At 41.0% G+C, this 26,052-nt stretch overlaps 2 protein-coding genes across 4 annotated transcripts in view; one reads left to right on the top strand and one right to left on the bottom strand.

Annotated features, from left to right (window-relative positions):
- Window positions 1–6,269, top strand: part of GLDN (gliomedin) — a 44,824-nt gene extending 38,555 nt beyond the window's left edge. The window contains exons 9-10 of one of the 3 annotated variants that reach the window (XM_088472780.1): window positions 3,602–3,752; window positions 4,442–6,268. In XM_088472780.1, the coding sequence (XP_088328906.1) occupies window positions 3,602–3,752; window positions 4,442–4,907 (617 nt within the window). In that variant the 3' untranslated portion in view covers window positions 4,908–6,268. Of the gene's footprint in view, window positions 1–3,601; window positions 3,753–4,441 lie in introns of all 3 variants that reach the window. The other 2 variants (XM_088472779.1, XM_088472778.1) reach the window with 2 other exon arrangements.
- A 2,577-nt stretch (window positions 6,270–8,846) lies between these two features.
- The window catches only part of DMXL2 (Dmx like 2), a 178,916-nt gene continuing 161,710 nt past the window's right edge, over window positions 8,847–26,052 (bottom strand). Inside the window, exons 36-44 of the mRNA XM_088472781.1 lie at window positions 23,428–23,549; window positions 23,198–23,336; window positions 22,637–22,697; window positions 22,426–22,553; window positions 19,067–19,144; window positions 12,075–12,166; window positions 11,374–11,426; window positions 10,789–11,006; window positions 8,847–10,651 (exon numbers count right to left, since the gene is read on the bottom strand). Of these exons, the coding sequence (XP_088328907.1) occupies window positions 10,442–10,651; window positions 10,789–11,006; window positions 11,374–11,426; window positions 12,075–12,166; window positions 19,067–19,144; window positions 22,426–22,553; window positions 22,637–22,697; window positions 23,198–23,336; window positions 23,428–23,549 (1,101 nt within the window). The 3' untranslated portion in view covers window positions 8,847–10,441. The remainder of the gene's footprint in view (window positions 10,652–10,788; window positions 11,007–11,373; window positions 11,427–12,074; window positions 12,167–19,066; window positions 19,145–22,425; window positions 22,554–22,636; window positions 22,698–23,197; window positions 23,337–23,427; window positions 23,550–26,052) is intronic.

Consider the following 26,052-nt stretch of genomic DNA (forward strand, 5'->3'; position numbering starts at 1 on the left):
ACCTAATAGTACATATGGATCTACCCAATCCACTGCATAAACAAACAGCAAACAAAAAAATGAAACAGAAAAGTTAAGAATTTTAGTTTGAGAAGAGTGATGAATATAAAACACACAAAGGATAAATTGCAGTGAATAGGTGAGGTGATCAAACACTGAAATGAGTGACCATAATAATAATAAACTTCATGACAGAACAGTTTAATAATCTTTATGTTCTTTGCTGAATCACATAGCTTAATAATGTTAGCAAACTGAAAACTTTTATCTTTTGCAGATACTGGAGGTCTGTTATACAAAGCACTATCTGGCTACTTGCGTATTGACCACGCAAATAATTCATTAGCTTTTTCGCCATATTAAATTAAGTCACAGCCTTTAATTTTGATTACTTGTCATCTCCATATGGACTACTGTAGGAAAGACAATTTAAACTGGATTTTTAAAGATCAATCCATGGATGTGTTTTTATGTCATTACATTTTATTAGAGATGAGCGGGTTCGGATTAGTTCGGATTTCAACGCCGAGTTCGGATTTTTCCCGGCAAAAAATGAGACTCAAAGATGCAAACCGTAATTTTTCATGGACAAGCATCATCTTTCCTGGACTTTTGTCCAGGAATGATGATGTTTGTCCATGAAAGATGACATTTTGCCTCTTTCCGAGTCCCATTTTTTGGCGGGAAAAATCAGAACTCGGCGTGGAAATCCGAACCCACTCATCTCTACATTTTATATGGAAAATGTGACTTTCACATTTATGAACAACACTGCCATGACACTATTCCTTCTTGTGCATATAATACCGTATTACATTCTAGTGTGCATGAGTAGGATAATACTACTTTCCCATTAACTTCTAACATTTTTAAGCCTCATCTCTGCGCTATTGTGGAGTGTAAGTAGTGTATACACACTTGTATGCCTGACACAGAAATCTAGCCCCGGACTCCGCTCTCTGGGCCTGATTCAGACCCGCTCGCGAGCGCATAGCGATCACAAGCGGGTCAATGGTTGGGCAGAGCGTACTGCACGCGCGCGAGCCCCGGAGCGAGTGAGAACTTCACTCGCTCGGGGCTCGCAGCAAAACTGGGCGGCTGTCAATGTTGATCGACAGCTCGCTCCGTTTTGTAGGCGGGTCGGGGGGGGTGGCTGCACAAACGGAGGCGTTCCCTAAGGAATGCCTGCCGTTTGTGGGCGGCCCTACTGACATCACACGATGTCTGCCGTTTGTGGGCGGCCCTACTGACATCACGTGTCATGCCATTTGCGGGCGGCCCTACTGACATCACGTGATTTCAGTAGTGAACTTCCTGCTCTATTAGAGCAGGCAGTTCACTGGGGCTTGCGGTGGACGAGACCCTACCACAAGGGCCTCGTCACAAGCCCGATGGTCGCGATAATCGCGACCATTGCCAGGCCGCCCGCACAAGCTGTGGGTGGTCACCCACAACTATGCGAGCGGCCTGGAGGTGGATTTTTTTTTTTTTTTAAATCCGCCCTGATTCAGAGCGAGCGCCTCTGAATCAGGACCTCTAGTCGCAGAGTTGCGAGTCAGACTTGAGTAATATGAGGAAAGCGAAAATACTCACATGCACAGTGCGATAAAATTACAAGCGAAGTCTCAATTTACACTGGCGACTGACTCTGAATAAGGCCCTGTCTCTAAGCACGGCCAGCAGTAGCTGTATTAAATGCAGAGACAACTTCAGGGCCGGATTAAGGTCTGTGGGGGCCCCTGGGCAACAAACATGTGGGGGCCCCTATTAAATGTGACAAACTGGGGGTATGCGCAATGGAGACCTTATGCAGAGCCCCCAGTGGTAGTGCCCCTTATGCAATACTCTCATTAGTAGTGCCCTCTGTATAAATGCCCCCTGTAGTAATATCCCTGTAGTTGTGCCCCAAATTGTAATGCCCCCCAGTAGTAATTGTGTGCCCAATAGTAATGCCCTCTGTATAAATCCCCCAGTAGTAATACCCATGTAGTTGTGCCCCCAATAGTAATGCCCCCAGTAGTCATTCCCCCTTTAGAACCCTCTGTAGAAATGCCCCCAGTAGTAATGCCCCTCTATTAGTGCCCCCAATACTAATGCTCCTTCTCTAGTAGAGCCCCCAATAGTAATTATTCCCCTTGTAATAATGCCCCCCCCAGTAGAGCCCCCCCGAGTAATTATTCCCCTTGTAATAATGCCCCCCCCAGTAGGCCGCTTGCACTAATAAAAATAAAGATCATACTTACCTTAAGCTAAGCCCCGCGTCCGCTGCAGTCCGCTCGGCTGCTCCTCTGCACCATGGCAGAGACGTCATGACGTCTCTCCCATAGTGCACTGCGTGAGCCGGAAGCTGGAGCTCATGTGAGCTCAAGCCTCCGACTCTGGCTGCCGCTGCGGGGAGGGAGCCGAGCGCCTGCTGGTTACAGCGGGCGCCTGGCAAATGGAGCCTCCGTGCGGCGCCGGGATTAGGTTTGCCGGAGGAGGCGGAACTGGTTCTGTTTCCTCCGGTCTACTTTAACCCCGATGGGTGTGGGGGCCCTGAACGTGTGGGGGCCCAGGGACGATTGCCCCTGTCGCCCCCCCGTTAATCCGGCCCTGGACAAATTTATAGTTAAACCCTCCCTCCCCTCTCCCCAGTAAAATCTGCCACCCACAGGGACTGGCTAGCAGTGGCTCCCCAATGGAAGCGCTCACTGCTAGCTATATGATGAACAAGAGAACACCTCCTCGTGGGACTGCAACAGCCACGGCCCTATTATGGCAGCCCTATCTGGCTTCTAGGGGCTGCAGCCAATGCTCTCCCTAGAAGCCGGTCAACTTGTTAATTTGTGCGCCGCATGCCCCCTGCCCAGAATAGTTGGTAGCATTTAGTGTTTTTCAGGAATCTGTAAAATACTTTTTACTTTGATATAGGTTTTTTTTTTTGCAGCACTGCTTTTAAGCAGATTAAAAAAGTACTCTAATATATGCCAGTATGGTTTTTTTTTTTTTTTTTTTTTTACTGCTTGCAAATGAGTGCTCATGCAGTATATAATGTATATGCTGCATACTTATTTTATAAGTCAGGGAGTCCTCAGATTACTATAAGCAGGTAAGAAATAAAATAAATAAAATAATAAACTGATGTATTCAAGAAGATGGGATTGCATAGGTCAATATTTAATATAAATCTTGGAGAGATAACGTACCAACCAATCAATCAGTTTCTCTCATTTTTCTAGCACAGCCTGTATAATGAGTTAAGGCCCTAATCCATCTGTGAAAATCGAACATGTTGGACTTCCCTGATTTGCCTATCCCAACCAAAACATGATTGGGATCGTCAAATCTGGCATTTTTAACATGAATACATTTCAGATTCCCTGAAGGATCGGCGTACATCAATGTCCACCGTTCAGCGTATCTGGTCGTATCGAGAAAATGGCAGGCCGATATATATAAGGCCATTAAGAAGCTGATTGGTTGCAAGATTTGTTACCTCTCCTCCTATAGGTTTTAGCATATTTGATTAATGGATAGATGAATACTGACTTTTTTTGAATAGGTTTCCTGTGTTTAATGACTAATATAATTGATATTGGTGTAAATTAACGTCTACTTACAGGGTTAATTGTAAATGAATATGAAAATATAGCAGCCTTACTGAATGAGAATTACAAGGCCATGAAACTCCGCTGGTTTTATCATGGATGTGGCCATCTAGTGTATGACAAAGCACTGTACTACCACAAAGGAGGCTCCAATAAAATCATAAGGTAATTATTTACACATTTAATTTTATTTAACTGTCTTCTGAAATGGTGCAGCAGGGATCCCTACCATTACTTTATAATCACCACTGGGGTCTGCTATTTTTACGAATTCAGAGAAGGCTAAAGGACTCCAGTCACAATTAAACAGTGGCACCTGCAATTGTAGAAGGTGTATACTGAAGGCATGGCATGGTTGCATGGAACTCATCAACTGAGACTAATACACCTCTTTGGTCAAGAAATTCTTTCAGTACCAATGTTTATAACTATTTCGCAAGAGATCACAGGTCTTCTTTTAAATAGAGTAAATATTTTGTCTAACATTTTGTTGAATATTTTTTTTCTGAATGCTAGGGTACCTCAATCGCTGATTACATTAATAAACATACTACTTTGGCATAGACAAGCATGCATTCAATGCTAGAACGATTTGGCCATTGTGGGCACAGTAAGATTAATTGCTGATGTTTTACATTGACCAAAGAACTACTACACTTATGTCAACTATTGTAAATATATTTCATTGTGTAGAACGACCATGACCAGCTGTTTGGTGGTCAATTTACAAAACAGTGAAACTAAACATTTCTCAATTCTGTTATTGCTTTCCCCTTACAGCTGTTCATGCTTCACACAGATACATCAATAACAGTGATTTCTTTCTTCCATAAACGTCAAATTTCTTCTTTCAGGTATGAACTGGAGACAGAATCCTTCCAAACGTTGAGCATTGATAATGCAGCATATCACAATCGGAGCTACCTCTTCTCAAATTCCAAGTCTTACTTTAAATTGGCAGCAGATGTGGAAGATCTGTGGATAATCTACTCTTCTGAAGTGGATAAAAGCATCATGGTTGCTCATTTGGATGACAAAACCTTCTTGGTTACGCAGCACATTAACACTACATACCCAAAATCTAAAGCAGGAAATGCTTTTATTGCATGTGGAATTCTTTATGTTACGGATACCAAAGATTTGAGGGTGACCTTTGCATTTGATCTCTTAAAACAGAAGCAAGTTGATGCTAACTTCGACTTGAGGTCATCAACATCCGTTCTTTCAATGTTGTCATACAATCCTAAAGATCAGCAGTTATATGCGTGGGAAGATGGATATCTGATGTTATATCCTGTGAACTTTATGTCCAGTACTTAGTATTGTACACACAATAAATAAATAAAATACATTCAGTACACCTTATTGGCTGTTGAAACAACTTTTATATTTATGATTCAGCATAAATGGACATTGTATTATGCATTCAGTTCTGATATACACTTTTAGGATTCAAATCCTATTGCTATATTTAAGTTCCAAATCACATTGAAAACCACATTTTTCTTAACACTGTATAAGCATAAATAAAATAATGCCTACAGGTTTGTGCCTAAATGTAATGTTATATTCATAATAAAATAACAAAAAATAGTTATGTCACCAAAGGAGGGGAACAATAAAGCATACAAGTAATTATACTTATAGTAATAAATAAAGAGTAAAGTATAGAGTTATGTATTACATCTATACAGATGGTGAATGAGCACTTTGGCTTTATTTACAAAGCTGCGGATTTCATAAGAAGCGGCTTCCGGGCAGTTTGGAGGAGAACATTTAAAAGGCCGGCGTGCTTTACACTGGCTGCGAGTGACGTTTTAAATTTTCAACCCCAAGTTGCTGGGAAGCGGAGGCTTGCTTCGTAAATAATGCCCCTTAAGTGAAACAGAAAAAAATAGCTAATAAGATGATATGCCTGTAAAATTCATTTTAATTTTGACATATAACAGTTATTTTAGCAGCTAGATAAAAATTAGTGGGGCAAAAATAAAATCACTTTAGTCAAATTTTAATTATGTGCTCAATTGACATGGAGTTTATATAAATCCAGATAGGGTGACAACAAAATATCTATTTTTATAACAATTTCTACAGACTTAGGGGGTCTATGTATTAAGGCTGGGAGAGAGAGAAAATTGTGAGAGATAAAGTACTAACCCAATCAGCTTCCAATTTACATTTTGCAGGCTGTGTTTTAAAAATGATAGGAGCTGATTGGCTGGCGATTTATTTGTTACAATTTTATCGTTCTCCCAGCTTTGATACATAGGCCCCTTAAAACAAAATATATATAATACAAATCTACCTCATGGATTTACAGTGTTTTTATAGCATCTGAGCCATTAGTTTACCCTATCAATTGGAAACAGAACATTAGCGGATTCATAGTTAAAGCTTACCTTTGACCCCGATATAAATTTGTAAATAAACCTAAGTATTTTTAAACAAATACATGGCAATATTGATGAAAAACAACCAACATGTTTTATCAACACGAGATAAAAATGCCACCTGTACAATTAAATTATATAATTAAAAAAGTGCTACATGCTTTAAATGTATACACATGATGTAGATATTGTCATCATTTGTCTGTTTTTTTATGTAGTCAAGCTAAATGCACATTATTTTGGTGGTAGCATGTCTATATATTTTTTAAAACAAATAAAACATAAAAAATACAGTAGTAAAAAAGATGTTGACTTAGAAATACTGTGTTTTGTTCTGAATACATCCTCAAGGAGCGTATTTACGTGTTTCATGCTGGATTACAAAATTGGTTTCACAATTATGCTGTTTAACAGGCAATTATAGTGATCGTAATATACCACTTTTCTCATAGGATGCAATTGTCCCTAGAGTGCCAGCCCCAGCACCAATTCCAGCTAGTTAAAACAGCGCACTGCATACCGTATATACTCGAGTGTAAGCCGAGTTTTTCAGCACATTTTTTGTGCTGAAAAAGTACCCTCTCGGCTTATACTCGAGTCAAGTGTAGCGCTGACCGGACGGAGTTCGGTCAGCGCTACAGACTGCCAAACACACAGCCGCCGAAGCCGGCAGCTGCGTGTTTGGTGTAATCAGCAGCCGCTGAGAGTCTGTCAGACTCTCAGCGGCTGCTGCTGCTCCCACTGCGGGAGCCATCTTCCGGCTCCCGCAGTGGGTGATGGGAGACACGTCGTCATGACGGCGTCTCTCCCATACAAAGCGGCCGGAGGAGCGGACAGCAGCGGAACCAGGAGCGGGAGTTTCAGGTAAGTGATTTTCTTTTTTAATTCTTACTACTTTTCTCTCTACTGGGGGGGGCGATTACTACAGGGGGCAATTACTACATGGGGAACTACAAGGGGGGGATTACTACAGGGGGCACTACCAGGGGGCAATTACTACAGGGGGAACTACAAGGGGGGGATTACTACAGGGGGCACTACCAGGGGGGGATTACTACAAGGGGGGGATTACTACAGGGGGCACTACAAGGGGGGATTACTACAGGGGGCAATTACTACAGGGGGAACTACAAGGGGGGATTACTAAAGGGGGCGATTACTACAGGGGGCACTACCAGGGGGGGATTACTACAGGGGACACTGAAAGGGGGGATTACCACTGGGAGCACCACCAGGAGGGATTACTACTGGGGGCACAACCAGGGGGAATTACTACTGGGGGCACAACCAGCTGCTGCCATTTCCCACACTAGGCTTATACTCGAGTCAATACATTTTCCCAGTTTTTTGGGGTAAAAGTAGGTACCTCGGCTTATATTCGGGTCGACTTATACTCGAGTATATACGGATGACAACAGTCTTTGTGCAGTAACCCATAGTAGCAGTGTGTGTCTGTCACAATCTATTTTATTGCATAGGGAAACGAGAGGCGTGTGACAACTGTTATATTCATATGTTACTGCATTACTGTAAGCAGATTTATTTCCATCTTTGCTTCAGATAAATAATTTTATTCCAGAAGGCAGCAGGAAAAAGTATTAATAAATTATAAATGGTCCTATCAATTGTGGGATATGAATTTATATAATGTGTTTACTTCCCTTTTACATGCAAGAAATTGTGCTTTTGCCCAACACTTAATAAAATGACGGATTTAACACATCTTAACTGTGTATGTTGAGCTCTGACTGTGTGACAGAGTCACACAGGCAAATATAAACACTTCAAGGTGGGAGCTTCCTGGATGCTGAATTAAAAATCTATATCTGAAACCAAATTTAACATTGTAGTGTATATGCTAATCAAACGTGATCAGGAGTCAAGTTGCCGGTGACATGTAAATGGTTAGTAACAGCCTTCTCCTTGGTGTCCTACTATTCTAACCATTTATTTTCCTATACCTCCAGCTCTCTTCCTGATGGTGTTCCAGAATACTCTCTCCTGGGGACCCTTCTCTTCTCCCACTACACCTTCTCCCTTGGTAATCTCAACAGCTCCTTGGCTCTCCATTTCCACCTGAATGCTTCTCCTCCCCAGGCATCTCCTCCTCCGCCCTCTCCCACATCTCCAATGGCCTATCTACTATCTATTCCTGGATATCTCAGCACTACTTAACATGTAAGCCTGAGCTTATTGTCTTCACACCCCTCTCTTTTTATTGACAATACTAACGTCTCACCACCCAATTTCACTGCCTAGGTGTCATCCTCGTCTCCTCCCGATCCTCACCCCCACATATAAGCTATGTCCCAATGCTGCCACTTTCACCTCCGCAACATCTCTAGGATCGGACCCTTCCTTACCCTGGAGGCAACCAAACCTCTTATTCACATCCTTATCATCTCATGCCTGGGCTATTGCAATTTATTACTCTCTTCTAATACTCTACCCTGCCTGACCCTTCTTATATCTATACTCAGTGCTGCTGCTCTTTACTTCTTCCTATTTTTTTCCAACTCCTTCACTGACTCCCCTTTCTCAACAGAATCCAGTTTGAGCTCCTTACCCCCACTGTGAAAGCACTCAATACACTCCACCTCCGAACTTATCTCAGTCCACATTCCCTCTTGCACTCTGCTCTTTCTGACTGGATGGGTAGAATCGATGCGATCGCATAGCGATGTGGAACTTGGCATACAGGTGAATATTGCCGTTGTGGCCAACTTGCATGCAACTCTGAATCAGCTGCAAGTTCATCAGTAATGGTAATATTTTCTTAGTGTAGTGTTTTCAGATTAATTTGGATCCACTGAAGTTTTTAATAAATGATTAGTTTGATTTGATCACAGAACATAAAACTCAGACAATGTTTTTCCATGAGATGATAGGGGTTTATTTAACTTATAAAAGGTAAAACAATGACTCTTTCCTTCCTATCTACATACTTCATATCTATAAATTGCCTTCAGGGAAGGCAAAGTTATAAGAGAAAGGTGCATAAAATGCCATTATAAATTACAGTAAAACACACACAAAACATTGCAAATAAAGTAATAGGACAAGTATAAGGATGACCGTTAAATATACAGACAGTAGTCTCGGGTAGCTTTTTAACATGTGTTTGTTTACAACAGAGAAAGTACATCCAAAAAAGACAACACTGCCTAGTATTTTACAAGCCAACAATATTAAACTCTGCATAGTTATACATACGCTGTGTAATAATTTAATTTATCACTTTCAACTATTCACTATCTGGCCACAGGAAGCCTGACATTCATTTTATAATGTGTTGCTGTGAAATCTATCGGAGCAGTGGTTACAAGATCTTGTTCACTGACAAGTGCGCATCCAGCAGAGTATAATCATTTGTTCGCACAAAAACCCAAATGCATTTAAAAACTAAAGCGTGAATGCAGAGAATTATGCTCACATTTACTATAGCCAACATTTTGGTTTCTATGGATGAAAACAAGACATAAAAGATGGATTGTCATGTGGACCAGTGGCAATGTGCAAAGTAGAGTGTAAAGTAAACACTGCAGTTAAATTATGTGCAAAGTACAATGTTTAACAACAAAAACATCAAAAAAAAAAAAAATATATATATAAAAAGATACCAGCCAAGGAAAAGAATGATTGCTGCACCTAAACACCCCCACCCAGCAAAAAATAAAATAATAATAATTGAAGTGGTGGCCATTCTGGCCTGTAAAGCAAGATAACTTGAGTACATTTCATTACACGTTTTCCTGGCTTTTGTACCGCAAAGTGAGAGTACACACATATATTACCTTCATTTAGTATGGACATTTGAGAAAAACATAGACATGCTTTCTTAAAGTACAATTGTTAAACCTGGAAGCAAATGTCGAATGTGTAAACAGTTTCAAAATGTTAAAAAACAAAGAAAAAAAAATAAAATTATAAAAAACCCAAATCAATCAAATGACTTCCCAAGTAACCACGAGAACACTGTGGAATACTTCCTACTTCAGTGTATTGTTTGTGTATATGTACTTGGCCCCAGTGATGCTCCTGCGCTGGATACTGGCATTAGAACTTATACCATATGACAACTGTAAACTTTCTAGACCACTGAATCCCTTGTATTCCTTTGTTCATGAGTCTTACATGTCAGTCTGCTATCCATAAAGGTTACAATACTAAATAAAATTCTGATCTGTCCCAAAATAAAATTTAGCATCTTAATAATCTGAATGATGCTAAAGGTTGCATCGATTTCTTAAAGCGTGCCATAACCTTGTCAACTCAATTTACTGGACTTGATCTATACGGCAGACATGCACGCTCAAACCATTTACCAGCACCCGGCTCCACTATAAGTAACCTTTATACCTGCATTCTAAGCATCTTCTAATTCCTCAGCAACTACATCGTCCTACACATTTAGCAGCAGTGGATCACAACTTGGAAGTGTAAATAGGCCTAAAATTAAAGTGTCTAGAGAATATCGAAAATGCCTGATTGGATCTTCAAGGCGGTAGGCAACATCCTCATTTTTAGAGTGCCATCTGCTCCACAGGAGAAAATGCGCTTGTTTTCGCCTACTTCAATCTGCATCACACCGGCACCAATATTCCGAAATAAAGACTGCTTGGCGTGCTCATTTTTAAAAGAGTGCATTAGGCCATGGTCCGTTAAGTTCCACACCTAGATGAAATAATAAAAGAATTCACATTAGTTTGTGTAACATTTGATAATACAACACTTTATAAACAACAAAGATTTGCCTCTGTGTAGACAATTTCCTATGCTTTGACATGAATGAGAACATTTGTTTACCATACCTTCATGTTACCCTCTGCTGAGCCAGTGACAAAATACTCTTCAGTGACATCCAGGGCAAGAGCTTTCACTGCTGAATCATGGGCCTGGAATGTGTGCAGGGCTTGTCTTTGTCTAATGTCAAAGATACAGATGCAGCCTTTTCTGCCGCCAGTAACCAAGAGCTGCTGTTTTGGTGCGTACTGAAGAACTGTGGCGCCATTATCATGGCAAGTGAAAGCTAAAATAGGCAAAGAGAAAATATAGAAATAACATCTTTAATATCAGGTCCTTATAAGATAAAAATACAATACTGATAAAATATAGGAGTATTTTCCAGAAATATTAAAAATATAAATTCCTATAATATGGCTATTCTTCACATGAGAGCTTTATTTACAAACACCTATAACAATTACATTTTTCTGATTAAACAAAGGAAAACAATAACTTATATCAGATTAATTCCAAACCCAGCCATTCTAGGCACATGATTATAGGGGATATAAGCAGTGTCTGTTTTCTAAAGAACTGTGATAAGAATTCTGACTAAATTTCAAGCTAGCATACAGACAGACCTTACAGCAAGTAGTACAAGCATTGCTTACCATGGACTAGACTGTTATTGGGTGAGATCAATGTATCCCACAGACAGACATTTCTAAAGAGAAGAACAAACAGTAGTTCAGATGTAAAGAAGTGAACATGCCCTAGCTACCATTATTCAATATATCTATCACCATTATTCAAAAGCATTGGACTTGCAGCCTTTTATATATGCCATTTTAAGCCATCATTTATGGTGCAAACATCCATTCAAGCTATCTATCATGGTGTGTTTTGGGATCACCCCCATGCTTCGGTTGCCGTTTTGGATGCCCTGGGTGCTGCCCACAAACTGTGTTTGCTCTATTTTTCCTCACGCAAAGAGAAATCCCTGCCACAGATTCCTCTTGTGGGAACATTATTCTAAAACACTGAGCGATCGTACTTGGCTTTATATACAATCTTTTATGAAAAAATATCAGCTATCCAACATTTCACTCTGCAGGAAGAACACTACATAATTTGTGTTACTGTGCATTGTAATGCATATGATCTTAAGTGCTATTGAAAACATGTTATTGGCAATAACATATATATATTAAAAAAAAAGACAAATCAGGAGTTTGGAGACAGATCAGCGTTTTACGCACTATAATATTCGTACAATACAGTAATAACTAGCCTATTCGCCATAGGAAGCACCAAATAAAGGGAGCAACTAGTACATGCACTGTACTGCAATGCTCATTTAACTGCACCTTACCGGTTATCATTGGATTGTCCCGATGTAACAACCAAGCTTGATGAGGTAACAAATGCAAAGTCACTTGTGGTTTTGGTATGACACTGCCAGCTCTGAAAAACAAAAAGTTATAGTATTTAGCATTCAGCTTGAAAAAGTCCAGAGAACTGGACGAAACCTGTTGCTGTGTGCCTTTGGAATAATACTGATCACTACCTGGACTTTATGTGACAAACTAAAAGACTGCTAACTATATCCAAATTGGATGCTTGATTTTAGTTAACAGCCCCCGGAGAAACGTCTAACAGGTGAGGCTGTAAGCACATGTCCGGCCCATACCAAGTAGGAACTGGACAGATACTATCTTTTGCTCACTCCAGACCTTGAGTAGTGCCGCACTCAGCAATCCGCATTTGGCGCTCCACGAGCGGACTGCTGTACAGGACAATTTTTACCTCCTATTGTGCCGTTTTTTACAACCGATATGGATTTGATTTATTGAAGCAATGATCAGTAATTTTTATATCTATATTTATTTATTAACAGTTTCTTATATAGCGCAGCATATTCCGTTGCGCTTTACTATATGCCAACCTTTTCTAATTAAGAACTAACAGTTTATTGATAGGATGTTGATTTGATACTATTAAAATCTTATGCAACATTGATACATTGTTCATAATATATCCAACAATACTTGAATGCATAATATTTTCCGGTATATGCAACCTGGGGACTATTGAGAATCTTTTTTTATGTGTTGTAATTTATGTTTTAATAAATACTGTACATTGTGTTAAATATCAATTGCGGTCCACATTATATGTACACCAGCGCATTCACACATTTTTTTCTTGGCATAATATTCAAATTATGACCCATTTCAGTATGAACAATCATCAAATATTATGGAAGATTTTACAATAGGCTGACTAATTTCCATATAAAAGCAGACATATGCCCATATGAAAACTCTAAGCTAACCTTAGCACAGAAAGACTTGTTAATGCATTTGTGTTGCCCCCCCCCCCTTTTTTTTTTTTTTTTTTTTTACACACACACCTAAACCAGTTTCCACATTTGCAGAAAGTATGCCAACACTCTTATGTATCAATGTTTTCCCTTTTAATTAAGTAAGCTTTCATATTAACTCATTTCGGGGAGCTCTACAGGACTCCTGAGAGAGTAGGCCAGCATTCTGCATCTGCAAACTTCCCAAGAGAAGTGGGAGGTCTGGGAGCTCGATGGCATGATTTCATCCTGTCACCATAGTCCCACTCCCCGCTGCAAATCCTGTAATTCTAGAACAGGGCCGCAATTACATAACTCATGGCACCACACTTCCGCATCTCCCCCAATGGCATCTACTGGGAGACCCGGACAGAAAAAACAATAAAAAATCAGCAATTATTATCAATCATTATCAACATACAAGTGTGTGCTTATTTATGTATATGGGTTTTTTCTATTTCCCATGGTGATTATTATTTAAAACCATCATTTCTGTCTGATGGCCAGATATAGATTACGTTTCAGTATAAATAGTACAAGATAGTGCATTTATGCTTCTCTGTATAAAAGACCAAAAATATTATACAGCATTTAGAAACAATCAGAAAACAAAGAAATAAAACGGGGAGGTTGAGGGAAAAACGTCAAGTGGCTAAAATCTTTAGACTTATACAATACTAATAAAGGGTGCAATAGTTTTTGAAAAACGCTTCCAGATTCCTTATAAAGACTTCAGTTCTACATTGCGGCTTAGATTCTGATAACATTAACAATGAAATGTGTGAGAGCACAGGTGCTATTGCATATGGGAGACATTTTTTTTTTTTTTTAAATTGTCAGAACATATAGATAGCACTTAATTTGATTAATTAAAACATATTTGGATTAGGTACAACAAAGCAGTGCAGTATAAATGTCCAGGGCAAGGGGACGACCCCACCAAACATTTTAGAGGCGCCAGTGGAGCAGCGGTGGAAGGATCACCAGGTCCTGGCCCTCCATACTTCTGTGGTGCTGGCCTTCACTTCCCCTGTGCTACCGTCCCGCCTCCACCCAGAAACAGGTAAGTTGGAAAGGGGGGGGGGGGGAAGAGAGCCAAAATATTATTATATCTTGCCCTTCCCGCAACACCCATAAAATCGTTCTGACGCCCCTGAAGGCAACCCTTCAAAATACAAGGTGGTCAGGTAATCTTAGCATGGTATCGTACAGTAGCCATGGGATGCTGTACCTTCCAAATACAAAAGTGCAACACTACTAAAAGGTGAAATAGTTCCCCTGTCTAATGTGAGAGATCACCTATACCGATGATGCATGCAGTGATCTCTGAGCTGAACCAATCCTGTGGAGCAAGAAAACCTTTTTTTTTTGATTTAGTCTAAAATGTTCCTACAGCAGAAACATATCTGGCTGGAACTTGCAGTTTCGAAAGTGCTTCAATATAGCTACAAAATTAAAGTGCATTGCAAGTAATAAAGCATATACTCGTCCTTGAACATAGGCCTGCTAATATTAACTATAATATGACAAAATCTCTGCCAGACACATTCATAAAATGGCTGCTGTTCCTGAAATAACATGCACATTGTGTATTTATCGTACAATTTCAGTACCCCATAAATACGTGCACAGTATAAACTAGTGTCCTAGACTCCACACTCTTAAATACTTGTCTCCAGATTGATCACTTATATTTGGAAGCAAGTACAGTGTGACACTATGAATATTTTTTTCATTAGCTTCACTTCACGATTATGAGAATCATCACTTCATGAAAATCTTTGAATACACCGATTTCACTGCTTCACATATTAGGGACTGGTAGGAATTAGGGACCTGGTTGGTGGGATTCACACAGTGTTGTTTATAATCTTTTTTAACAACTATAATAAGTGGACACAGTTAGGAGTGATTTTAGCACTTACTATGCAGAAACCCTATTGTTTGTTTACTTGCTTTCAAGCTTTTCTTGATGTCGCAGCAGAATGAAGTTTTCAGAAGAGATTTCCTTAAAGGTTTATACGAACAGAGAAAGCTACACTTTGCACTTTTTAGGCAAGTGTAAAAGATCACTATTCACAATGTGATACTCAAAAACACTACACACGAATATATTTATTAATATAAGCAACTTATGTTTTCATCTATGGAAAGGCAAACTTCATTAAGGCTACTCAGTTCTACAAACATGACTCTAGAAATGGGAGAGACTGTAATGTATCGCCTGGGAAACTGCATAGTTACATCAGAGATCCACAAAGTTCACCTTTTGTATTACACCACTGCTGTTGATCTATGGAAAGGCAAACTTCATTAGTTTTTCGTCAGAGTGATATACAATGCTAGAAGTGCACCCTTTTTTGCACATTTTATGTTGCTATTTTATTTGAACATTCACTGAATTTCTAAGTAACTATAAAGAGAGATGGTGCATAAGCATAATCATAGCCATACATGGTACACAAAAATGTATGGCTCACTTATTTTATCCTATCCTATGGCACGTCATTAAAGCAGCAACTATCTTCTCTCTCTTCAAATATGTAGATATATTTTCACTGGAGTGTAATGGTGCATACACACGGTCAGATTTTTCTTCAGATCTGAACGATAACGATCTCAAAAATCGTTCATATCTGAAGAAAATCTGACATATCTGACATGTCTGAACGTTGAACGATGCGCGTTCCCGATGGTCAGATAACGATATCTGACATCTGATGTGTTTGCAGTCAGTTTGGACGATTTCAGTCAATTTAATGCAGTCAAAAATCGTTCGTAGTTCAAATTGTTTGCAAAATCGTTCAAATCGTTGGTCAAATCGCTCATCTGACACATCTGACCGTGTGTATGCTCCTTAAATTGCAATGTTTAGAAGATATTACTTTTATTTACAAGTATGCCTTTAGTAACTAAACACAAATAGCTGCATAATCCACTTCAGCTTTAATACATTTACCTTTAGAATTGTACTGCATTTAGAGCTGCCTAGCCATGGTTGCCCAATATCTTTTCACAGACCCGGATAATGTAATTTCTAACTGTTCACATATTTATTTATTTTTTTTAAGGTTAAGAGCTGACTTTTTATATTTAAAATAAATAAGAACTACACATTGTTATAAAAATACTGAGTTATACTTAATTCTATAGTAACAGATATTTTGCCTGAAAAGTATTTTGCTGCTAGATTAATTTTATAACATGCACTGTACACAATATGAACAAGCAACACCCACGTTTCAGGTCCGTCTAGAAGCTTCTAGAATCTAGATACAGTCGAGTTACAGTCGTCTGGTTAAGATGTAACACTGTAATCAGGGAGCTTTAGGATGTGCAATGCTAGATTTACCTCAGAAATGGCTGATTGCTTTGATTTTAGGGAAGCAGGTAACTTAATTCCACAGGATACACAAATGGAAACACAAAAATAGAAATTGAGCAATTTTAAGGTTTGCTGGAAACCACTGATTATAAGTGACTTCATCGCTTTAACGTGAACATGGATTTCCACCAATTATAACGTAAAGGTTTAATCCGGTTATCATTCTGCCTGCAGCTGTAAACACAAAATTACCTTTAAGGCATAAATGTTCTTTATTCTGATCATACCATAGCATTTTGTAAATACAAGGTCATGTAAGAAAATAGCATTGGCTTCTGGCTGCAGCCACAGATGAAAGTTTGCTTGTTCACATTAAAAGTTTCAAAATGGAAAAACATGTTGGCTAGGTACTTTTGTACTATGCTAAATTATAAAGAAAATGTAACGGTCAACTCTTTTCCCCATCAGAATGTCCATTGTGAAACACAACCTTGAGATTAGATAGATAGTCAGATTAGACACACGGATAGACATATCACTGTGTGCACAGACTGTTCTGCTTCTTATACATTTGCAGGATACAAAGACAGCAGCTCAGTCTAATGTATGACGACCTACAGACTTCATATGAACTGCTACCCATGAGCAAGCTTTTGTCTTTTATCCACCCATAAAATGCCTGTTATTTATAAACAGCTCAATTGCAATACTATCCCTGTCTAAAGGCGCACAATCCACTACCTGATTGAATGAGAATGACATCGTTATCGTTCAATCGCTCGTTAATCAGGCATAAATCGGGTATGCAAATGTAAAAAATGACCAGTGATGCGCGCTCCCGCTGGTCGTTTTTGACATCTATCATCACCTGAACATGCTGGTCAACCTGCCGATAACGACAGATTGCCCATGTTCTGGGATGAGGGAGGGTGACTGCATAGACTGTGAAACGACTGCACGATTACAATGTCGTAATCGTGCAGTCGCTTCACAGTCTGCTAGTGGAGTTGCCCCATAAGTGTTTCTTTGTCACTTCTCACAATATCTGACATTTATGCACTTTTTTGAGAGTTATCAAAGAATAAGTGTGACATGAATTATGGCCAGCCAATGAGCTCAAGGCACAAATATTCTTTTTTCTTATTTTGTATTGGTATACCTAATTGCTATAGTTTTCTTTTCTTTTATTTGGGATTTCTCATTACACCTAATTAGTAATGGGTAGGGCCAGTCTTTACCCTCAGAGAGGCATTGATTAATCAAGGTGCCATAAAAATTCCTCAGAGATTATGGCCCATGTTGACATGATAGCTGCAGATTTATGCTAATCCCCAATTCCTCTGTATCCCAAAGGTGCTCTATTGGATTGAGATGTGGTGACTGTGGAACCACTGGAGTACACTGAACTCACTGTGATGCTCACAGAACCAGCTTGAGATGACATGTGTTTTGTGACATGGGGGGGAATTCAATTGCCCACGATAATTTTTCATGTGGTCCAAGCGGGACTTTACAGCAACTTTTATTTTCTGGCAATTCAATTACCCTCCATTTTTACTGCACAAAAAAATTAAGTTCCCGGATCCAGGTGTTTCCACGATCGCGAAAAGCACTTATCAGGGGTTCTGTTTGACCCTCCACAGGGTAGGTGAAAAAATTCCCAGATGTGCCAGCTTCCTGTCAGCAGCCCAGCACACGCAGCTGTATGCTGGGCTGCAGTGGGACGAGGGAGACTGCGGCCGCTGAGCTCTGCGGGGGTGCAATCACACTGATCGCGCCCCCCTGGATATACCCTTATTTTCACCAGGGGGCCGTGGCCACGTCTCCATCGATTAGGCGATGCCCCCCAATAAATACTGAGTATATGTGGCTAATTGAATTCCCTCCATAGTGTGGGTTATCCTTGCAGAAGTAACCATTACATGATGAACAGACTGAGGCCATAAAGGCATGCATATGATCAAGTAGGTTGAGGCATTTAAACAATGCTCAATTGGTATTAAGGAGCCTAATGTGTGCCAAGAAAAAAATCCCTATACAATTACATCACCACCTACACCAGCCTAAACCGTTGACACAAGGCAGGATGGATCCATGGACTTATGCTGTTTTTGTGAAATCCTGACACTACAATTTGCATGTCACATCAGAAATTGAGATTGGAAAAACATTGCCTAGTCTGACCAATTTTCAACTGTCCAGTTTTGGGGAGTCTGTGCCCACTGTAGCCTCAGTTTCCTGTCCTTAGTATTTTCTGTTTCACCAGTTTCTACGTTCTACATGCTGTGCATTCAGAGATGCTCTTCTAACACTATTTTAACTATTAGTTATTGGAGAGACTGTTATGGGTAAAATTCACGAGAGATCCTCAATCCCCCATTTTTGGCAGAAACAATCAATGCCACTTAGATGTTTGGTCTGAAAAACTGAACCTCTTTACCATGTCTTTACTGTCAGATGATTGGTTGACTAAATACTGTATTAACGAGTGTACCTAATAAAGCACACAACACATACATAATTGTTTCATCTTCATTACGCATAAACATTCAGCCCTCATTAAATTGTAATCTCTTGATATCGCATTCAGAAAATTCAAACAAATCACTTGAAAAATCTTGTTCAAAATTTTATTACGTATAAATCAACCAATTAGTCCTCTTTTTCAACAACTTACCAGGTAAGGTTTTGGATTGGAGACCGTCTGGTTTACTTGCCAAATGCTTAAAAATCCTTCTCCATCAGCCACACCACACTGTGAATAATAAAGACAGAATACTGATAGTCCTGAAATCACAGCACATACAGATGTGTCCACATTCAGCTTACCTCTGTACGGTACAAGTCGCATTCCACATAACGTGTGAGAGCAGTGTGACTCTGTAGCGCCAAGTGTATTTTCGTGCGACTTTTTACCTTCAAATGTGTCTTATTCACTCAGCGATGCGAATAGGACGCACAAGCAGCTTCTGCTGATTAACATGAGATGCAGAATGCCTGTCGCACGAAAAGACACTCTGCTCTACCGAGTCATGCCACTGCATCGCACGACTAGAAGGGATGTTTATTGCGCAAGGAGGCTAGATGTATGACGGCACATCTGTATTACTCAGCAAGGACACGATAAAATAAAAACACATTTAGAAGCCTATCTGCTTCCTAGCTGTTTTAATATCTATTTTAATTCAGACATGAAATTGAAGTTTTCGATTAAGCTGAACCATATAAACAGCATTATTGATTTCAGTGAAAAAGAGGTGTTTAGAAGACTGAACATTTTCTCACAATTCGAATTAATACTGTACCTTTCAGTCCATAAGACACACTTAGGGCCATATTCAATTAGCAGTGAAAATGGCAGTTTTTTTCGCCATTGGCAAAAACGGACGTTTTCGCCCCCCCCCCCCCCCCCCAAAAAAAAAAAACCAGTGACATATTTGCCAAAAAACTGGCGAAAAAACGTCAACAGGCGAAAAAAAAACTGTAGGAAAGTTTTCTCCATCCCAGACCAGGCGAAAAAAATTGATAAATTACCCGAATTTTTTTTTGTAAGTTGCGTACTTTGGCGAAAATGCCAGCGCAAATTTTGGGGCGAAAAAAATAAATAAATTGTTGAAAAAAGATAGAAAGCTATTTTAGTGAAAATTTCGCCGTTTCTTTAGCAAAAACGTCCGTTTTCGCCAATGGCGAAAAAAACCCCTCCATTTTCACCGCTAATTGAATACGGCCCTTAAGACTTAAAATGGCATAAAGACCAAGGCCCTCATTCAGAGCCGGACGCTCTGAGCAGAGTGCACGCTCTGAATGAGCGTCCTCCTGGACGCTCGTATAGCTGTGGGTCACTACCCACAGCCTATATGAGCGTGCAGGTTGATGGCCGCGATGGTCTTGACCATCGCCACTGCGAGCCGGAGCCTGCGGTTGAGTTTCTCAACCGCAAGGCCCGGCGTGATTTTGGCTCTATCAGAGCCAAAATCACTCCTACTGACATCACTAGTGATGTCAGTGGGCCGGCTTCTGACGGTAGGCGTTCCCTTGGGAACGCCCCCGTCTGGGAGGCACGCCCCCGGAACGCCCACCAAAGGGGGCGTGCTGTCAATCAACATCGACAGCACGCCCCCTTTGATCAGACACAACGAGCGAAGGAAAGTCCTTCGCACGTCGCGTCTGGCGCATGCGCACGACGGAGCCCCCGCCGTCGTGCGCATGTGCAGTGCACACCATCGACCCACTTGCGAGCGGACAGCCGCTTGCGAGTGGGTCTGAATCAGGTCCCAAGTTTTTTGTTTAATTAAATGGCGATTATCGAAGTTTTCGTCCACAGCAAGCATGTTTTGCAGGTAATATTTGTATGACTGTTTTACATTCTGCAGGCACAGTTCAGTTTAGTAATAAACCCCAATGTGTACAAAGCCAGGTACAATATCATGGCGGTGACCATTCCGATGATCACAATACCAGCAGCGGAATCATGACGGTCAAAATCGCAAGGAATTTTAGGGACAACCCAGTATTTAAAAGTTCCCGGGTCCTATAGGGTGCGCTGTATTTGTGCCCCGGCTGCCGGCCCAGTGACATCCCTCTACGTCTCCCAACCAATGATCGTCATCCAATTGGCGCCTGAAACCTCCGCCTCCCGGTCATGTGACGCCCCTGGGCTCTCTCTCCTCACGGATCTTTGAGGTGGAGCTGAGCAGCTATTTTCCTTCAGCAGCTGTGCCGTACGGACTGACAGTGTGACTGTGCTCTGGGCCTTCATGCTCATGTCTGCTGACACCCCTGGGCCGTCCTCCACCAGCCAGGACATAGAGTTTTCGGGGGAACTTCAGTTGCGAGCAAGCTGCGACCCTGAAGACACTGCACACCCCGGTACATGGAAACAGCCCACCCAGGTGGTGGTAAGTACCAATGGGTTACAGCACTCCTGCTGCAGCCACTACTCACTTGAGCTTACAGCACACTAGAATAGGATCAGCCTTATGGCATGATGTAAGGACCAGCCCTGAATAATAATAAAGCCTGCTCCATAGCGAACATTATCACTCCAAAGGATTACTGTGACATACACTTGGCAGTGTTGACATTGGGCCTAGGAATTATACAGCAAAATGGATTATCAACATTCTCATGTTGACAATCTGTCAAAATGATCACTGTCGGCATAATATACTAAACCCGTCTCTTCACAGACCTGTAGTGTGTAGTGATGAGCATGATATGTGTGTGTCATATTATGTAGCTGCTGTGGACACTACACACATGATTCAGGGTTCATGCTGACCCTATAACATGTAACAAGCTGCAACTCATATAATTTGTAGTAAGCACATATAGGGGGAGTCAGGGTGCTGCATGATACAGCACTACCGCTGCAGCCTCTGCGGTTGTACCCTTCACACAGCACAAGTAGCACTGGTATCTGGGGAGTGATTTTACACCAAGTCCACTCATCCAAAAGCCGGCAGCCGCTATATTACTTACCTCACCAGGAGCGTAAACCACATGGTTAGCCAGGATTATTCAGACACAGACTGTGCACCATCAGGAATTGATTTTTTCCAACAAGGGTGCTGCTCCCGCACCTTGCTTCAGCCAAAACCCTCATCGTTTTGAAAGCCATCTACCCCCCCTCCTGCCCCCCCAGTACTGCGCCAGCTGCAATCTACCCTTGCCCCCTCCCTAACGCCATCCTTGCCCTGCAGCACTGTCGCAACCGCTGTCTGCACTTATCCCCTCCCTACCCACCCCCAGCACTGCCCAACCTACTCCTCTCTACCCCAACTTCTCTCTGCCTTTACCCCCAGCTCTACCCCAACTACTACTTGCCCTTAACCCCCTCTACCCCAACTGCTACCTGCCCCCAGAACTGTCCCAACAGCTGCCTGCTCTCACCCCTCATAATATGTGTTGGGACCCAGAAGCAGTGACGTAGGACTCTGACCCATAATTTTTTCACTCAGCACGATCACAGGATAACATCAGACAAAATTGGTAATAATCCATACAGTAGAATAAAATTACAAAAGAAAAAAAAACCTTGTTGCCTTGGGAATTAAAATACAATCTTGTAACCCGGGCATTTCCTGCCTGACGAAAGCAGATGAGCTGCTGGGGACGACTCCACTCAAACATACGGACACTGCCATCCTGAGCGCCAGTAAGATCTAGAGTAAACAAAGTGAAACTATTATTGCTGCATTCTTTCCTTTTATTTTAAAGCATATTTAGTTTCAAATCTTTTACTTACAATATTGGTGGACTGGGTGGGAAGCCATTCTTTTAACGTTATGCAGATTCCGTTTTATTAGCTGTCAGGGATATGTCAAAAGAAAAATGTAAATGTAAGAGACGAAGGGGTCTATTTACTAAGCCTTAGATGGAGATAAAGTAGACGGTGATAAGGTGCCATCCAACCAGCTCCTAACTGTCATTTTTCAAACACAGCCTGTGACATGGCAGTTAGGAGCTGATTGGCTGGCGCCTTATCTCCGTTGACTATCTCCATCCAAGGCTTAGTAAGTACTCCCAATTCTTTTGACCGATTAGTAAACAGACATGTTTCATGCATAGGGTGCAGTATCCAAGTTGTACAAAGCAGTGATTTCTGTCTTATACTACAAATTTAGCTCAATGCTTAGTGCAGCTAAACAAATGTGTGTGTAATCCAGCTGGAAAAAAAGTGTATTCCCAGGATTCAGTTTAATTGATGCTTATTGATGCAAAAATTATAAATTAGAAAATAAGGTTATATATGTATCAGTGTGACACTATATTTATATAAAATAAAAAAGTAGTAAAATATGCATACAATGCCAGCTCCAGTGCTGGTTTGCCCACTCCCCAGCCAAGGCATGGATGAAGAGGATTGCATCTGTCCCAGGTTGAAGGAAGCCACATTTGATTGATGAATGGCTGTGGTGGATCCTTTAAAATCAAGCTCGTCAGAACTAGGGAAAAGCAAAGTTGAGCACTTCTAGATAACTTACTCACTGCAATGTAATATAGGTATTAGAAGTGGAGATGCAGAGAGAAACTAACCCCTTAGATTCTCGGTCATACTCTTCCCCAATCCATATATATGGTTGAGCAGCCAAGAGACAGGATACATCAAGTTCTTGCACATCGTGTGTGGAGGCCAAGACCATTTCATTACCGGTTGCCTAGATACAAATAGCAAATTAGCCATCTTTTTTAAAGAAAATAATATACTCAATAGGAAAGAAGTCACTTAACCCTTTTAAATGGATTTACTAAGGCATTTTTTTTAATCTCTCCCACACCCAATCTGCTTTAGTGGGGATCCCCCAACTAGGGCTACGTAATTTGTTCAGTTCAATAAAATAATCAAGTACAGGGCTAGGAATGACCAGCAGCTTCTGACTAGAAGGCTAAGTGTCTCTTACATGAGAAGCCAGCTTTAAGTTCAAGTCAGAGTTGGTCAGCAGGTGAGAGGAACTTGCTGAATTCAATGTCGGGATTTCTAGGAAAAGGCCCCAGCAAAAGACGTGTTAATAGCATTACAGAGCAAAGGAAATCCATATCTAAAATAAATATATATAGGCAAAAGGTCCCCCATCATAACAATTTTTGCTGAAAAAATCTGGAAGTATATATAAACCAGATGAGTGAGTGCACCCAGGGGTAAAGGCCCCCATACATCAGAGATTGATTGTGTATAAAAATCGTTCCCTTTTTCAATCGATTGTGGCAAATCTGCAATCGATTGAAAAAGGGAAAGATTTTTATACACAATTGATTGCAAATTGCACGATTGCTGCAATCAATCTCTGATGTATAGGGGCCTTAAGTTTAGTAAGTGGTGGCTTTTACAAGCTTACTAGTTTTAAGCTAAAAAAAATAGGATTTCTGTACTTACTATTATAATCCCTTCCTCCGGTTTCATGGAGGACACTGGAAACATTGGGCTGTAGATGGTGGTGGTGTGTGGAACCTGGCACTTTAAATCTTGAATGATTTAAACATGGCTACTCTCCCTCTAAACCCCACCTGATCTCAGTTACAATTAACTTAGCCCAAGCAGAGAAGGAGAGGATAGAGGAAAGAGGCAAATTAGGAAACAACCCCCCAACTAAGCGACAGAACACGTCACCTCAGACATATTGGCAAACAATTAACAAAGAAGCAACAGACACAGTAAGCACTTGGAGATTACAATGTTCCCCATGGAATCGGAGAAAGGGATTTTACTGGTTAGAACAAAAATCCTGTTTTCTATCTTCCACTGAAAGACACTGGAAATATCTCAAAACAGTCCTCATGGGGCAGGGAGTGCTTTGCAGCTGTACAGGTTGCATCTCTGGACGCAAAGCTATAGAAATGGCAGACTTTTGCAGTGTACACTGAAGACCAGGTGGCTGCCTTCACAGCTTAGCAGTAGAGGCCCTATGGCAAGCAGCCCAAGAGGCACCAAACAACCGAGTGGAGTGATCTGTAACCCTGAAAGGCATAGGCTGGCCCTGAGCAAAGTAAGCATGACGAATGACCACAGAAAGTCAGCAGGATATAATTTGCTTCAAAACTGACCAACCGCCCTTAAGAGAATAATATTGACAAGTAAAGCCATCTGTCTTGCTCAAAGCCATGGTTCAGCCAACATAAAGCTAAAGAGCCCTTACAGCATCCAAGGAAAAACCAGAAAAATGCTCAGAGTCACTGCAAGGTACCACCGAAACCACAATTGGCTAATTGATGTAGAACTTGAAGTGGACATTCAGCAAGAACTAGGGTTTAATACGGATCTCTGCCCAGTTTTCATGAAAATTTAGATAAGAAGTGTGACAGGATAAGGCACCTTGCTCTGAAACCCTCCTGGCCAAAGCAATCGCAAGCCTGAGGAGAGATACAAATGACTTGAGACATGTAGATATGAGAGCTGTACTATTTGGACAGCAGGTACAATTAAAGATCCCTGGAATGGAACATGCTGAACAGAACTACCTGAAAAGAAGAGACATGCATCCCAACAGATGCATGCAGAAGTGGACTGCAACTGACCCTTTCCTCAGAACCAAGCACACCAGGGACTGGATAGCAAGGAACTTGTCTAGAGGAAGACGCACCTTCTGCAAAGACATGTCTTACATCATGCCCAGGAAATGGAGCCCATGAAACGTAACAAGATTAGATTTTTTAAAATTCACAATCCAACTGTGAGTTAAGAGAGTATGATGTGTCAGAATGACATGGGAGTGAAGTACTCCCAGGGACAGGACCTTAATCAGGAATGAGTCGAGACAAGGGATGATAGTAATCCCCAAAGACCGAAGTTGAGCCACCATGACTGCCACCACCTTCATAAAGACCCGGGGGATGGAAGAGAGACAAAAGGGCAGGGGCTCTGAATTGGTAATTGTCATCTACCGTATTGTGAACCGGAGGAAATTGGTCAGGCTCCCAGATAGGAATGTGGAGATAGGATTCTTGAATGCCCATGGACACCAGAAATCTCCCCTGCTCCATGCCCACAAACAGTGAGCACAGGGATTCTATCTTGAATTTCTGGAACCGTAAGTAAATGTTCAGAAATTTGAGATTCAGGATGGATCACACCAAACTGCCCATGTTTTGATACCACAAAAGACTGGAACAAAACCGATCGACTTCTGGCCCCCGGAACAAGGTCTACCGCACTGAATTTAATCA

This window comes from Taudactylus pleione, unplaced genomic scaffold, assembly GCF_031769625.1.
Source record: "Taudactylus pleione unplaced genomic scaffold, aTauple2 ptg000129l, whole genome shotgun sequence".
NCBI lineage: Eukaryota > Metazoa > Chordata > Amphibia > Anura > Myobatrachidae > Taudactylus > Taudactylus pleione.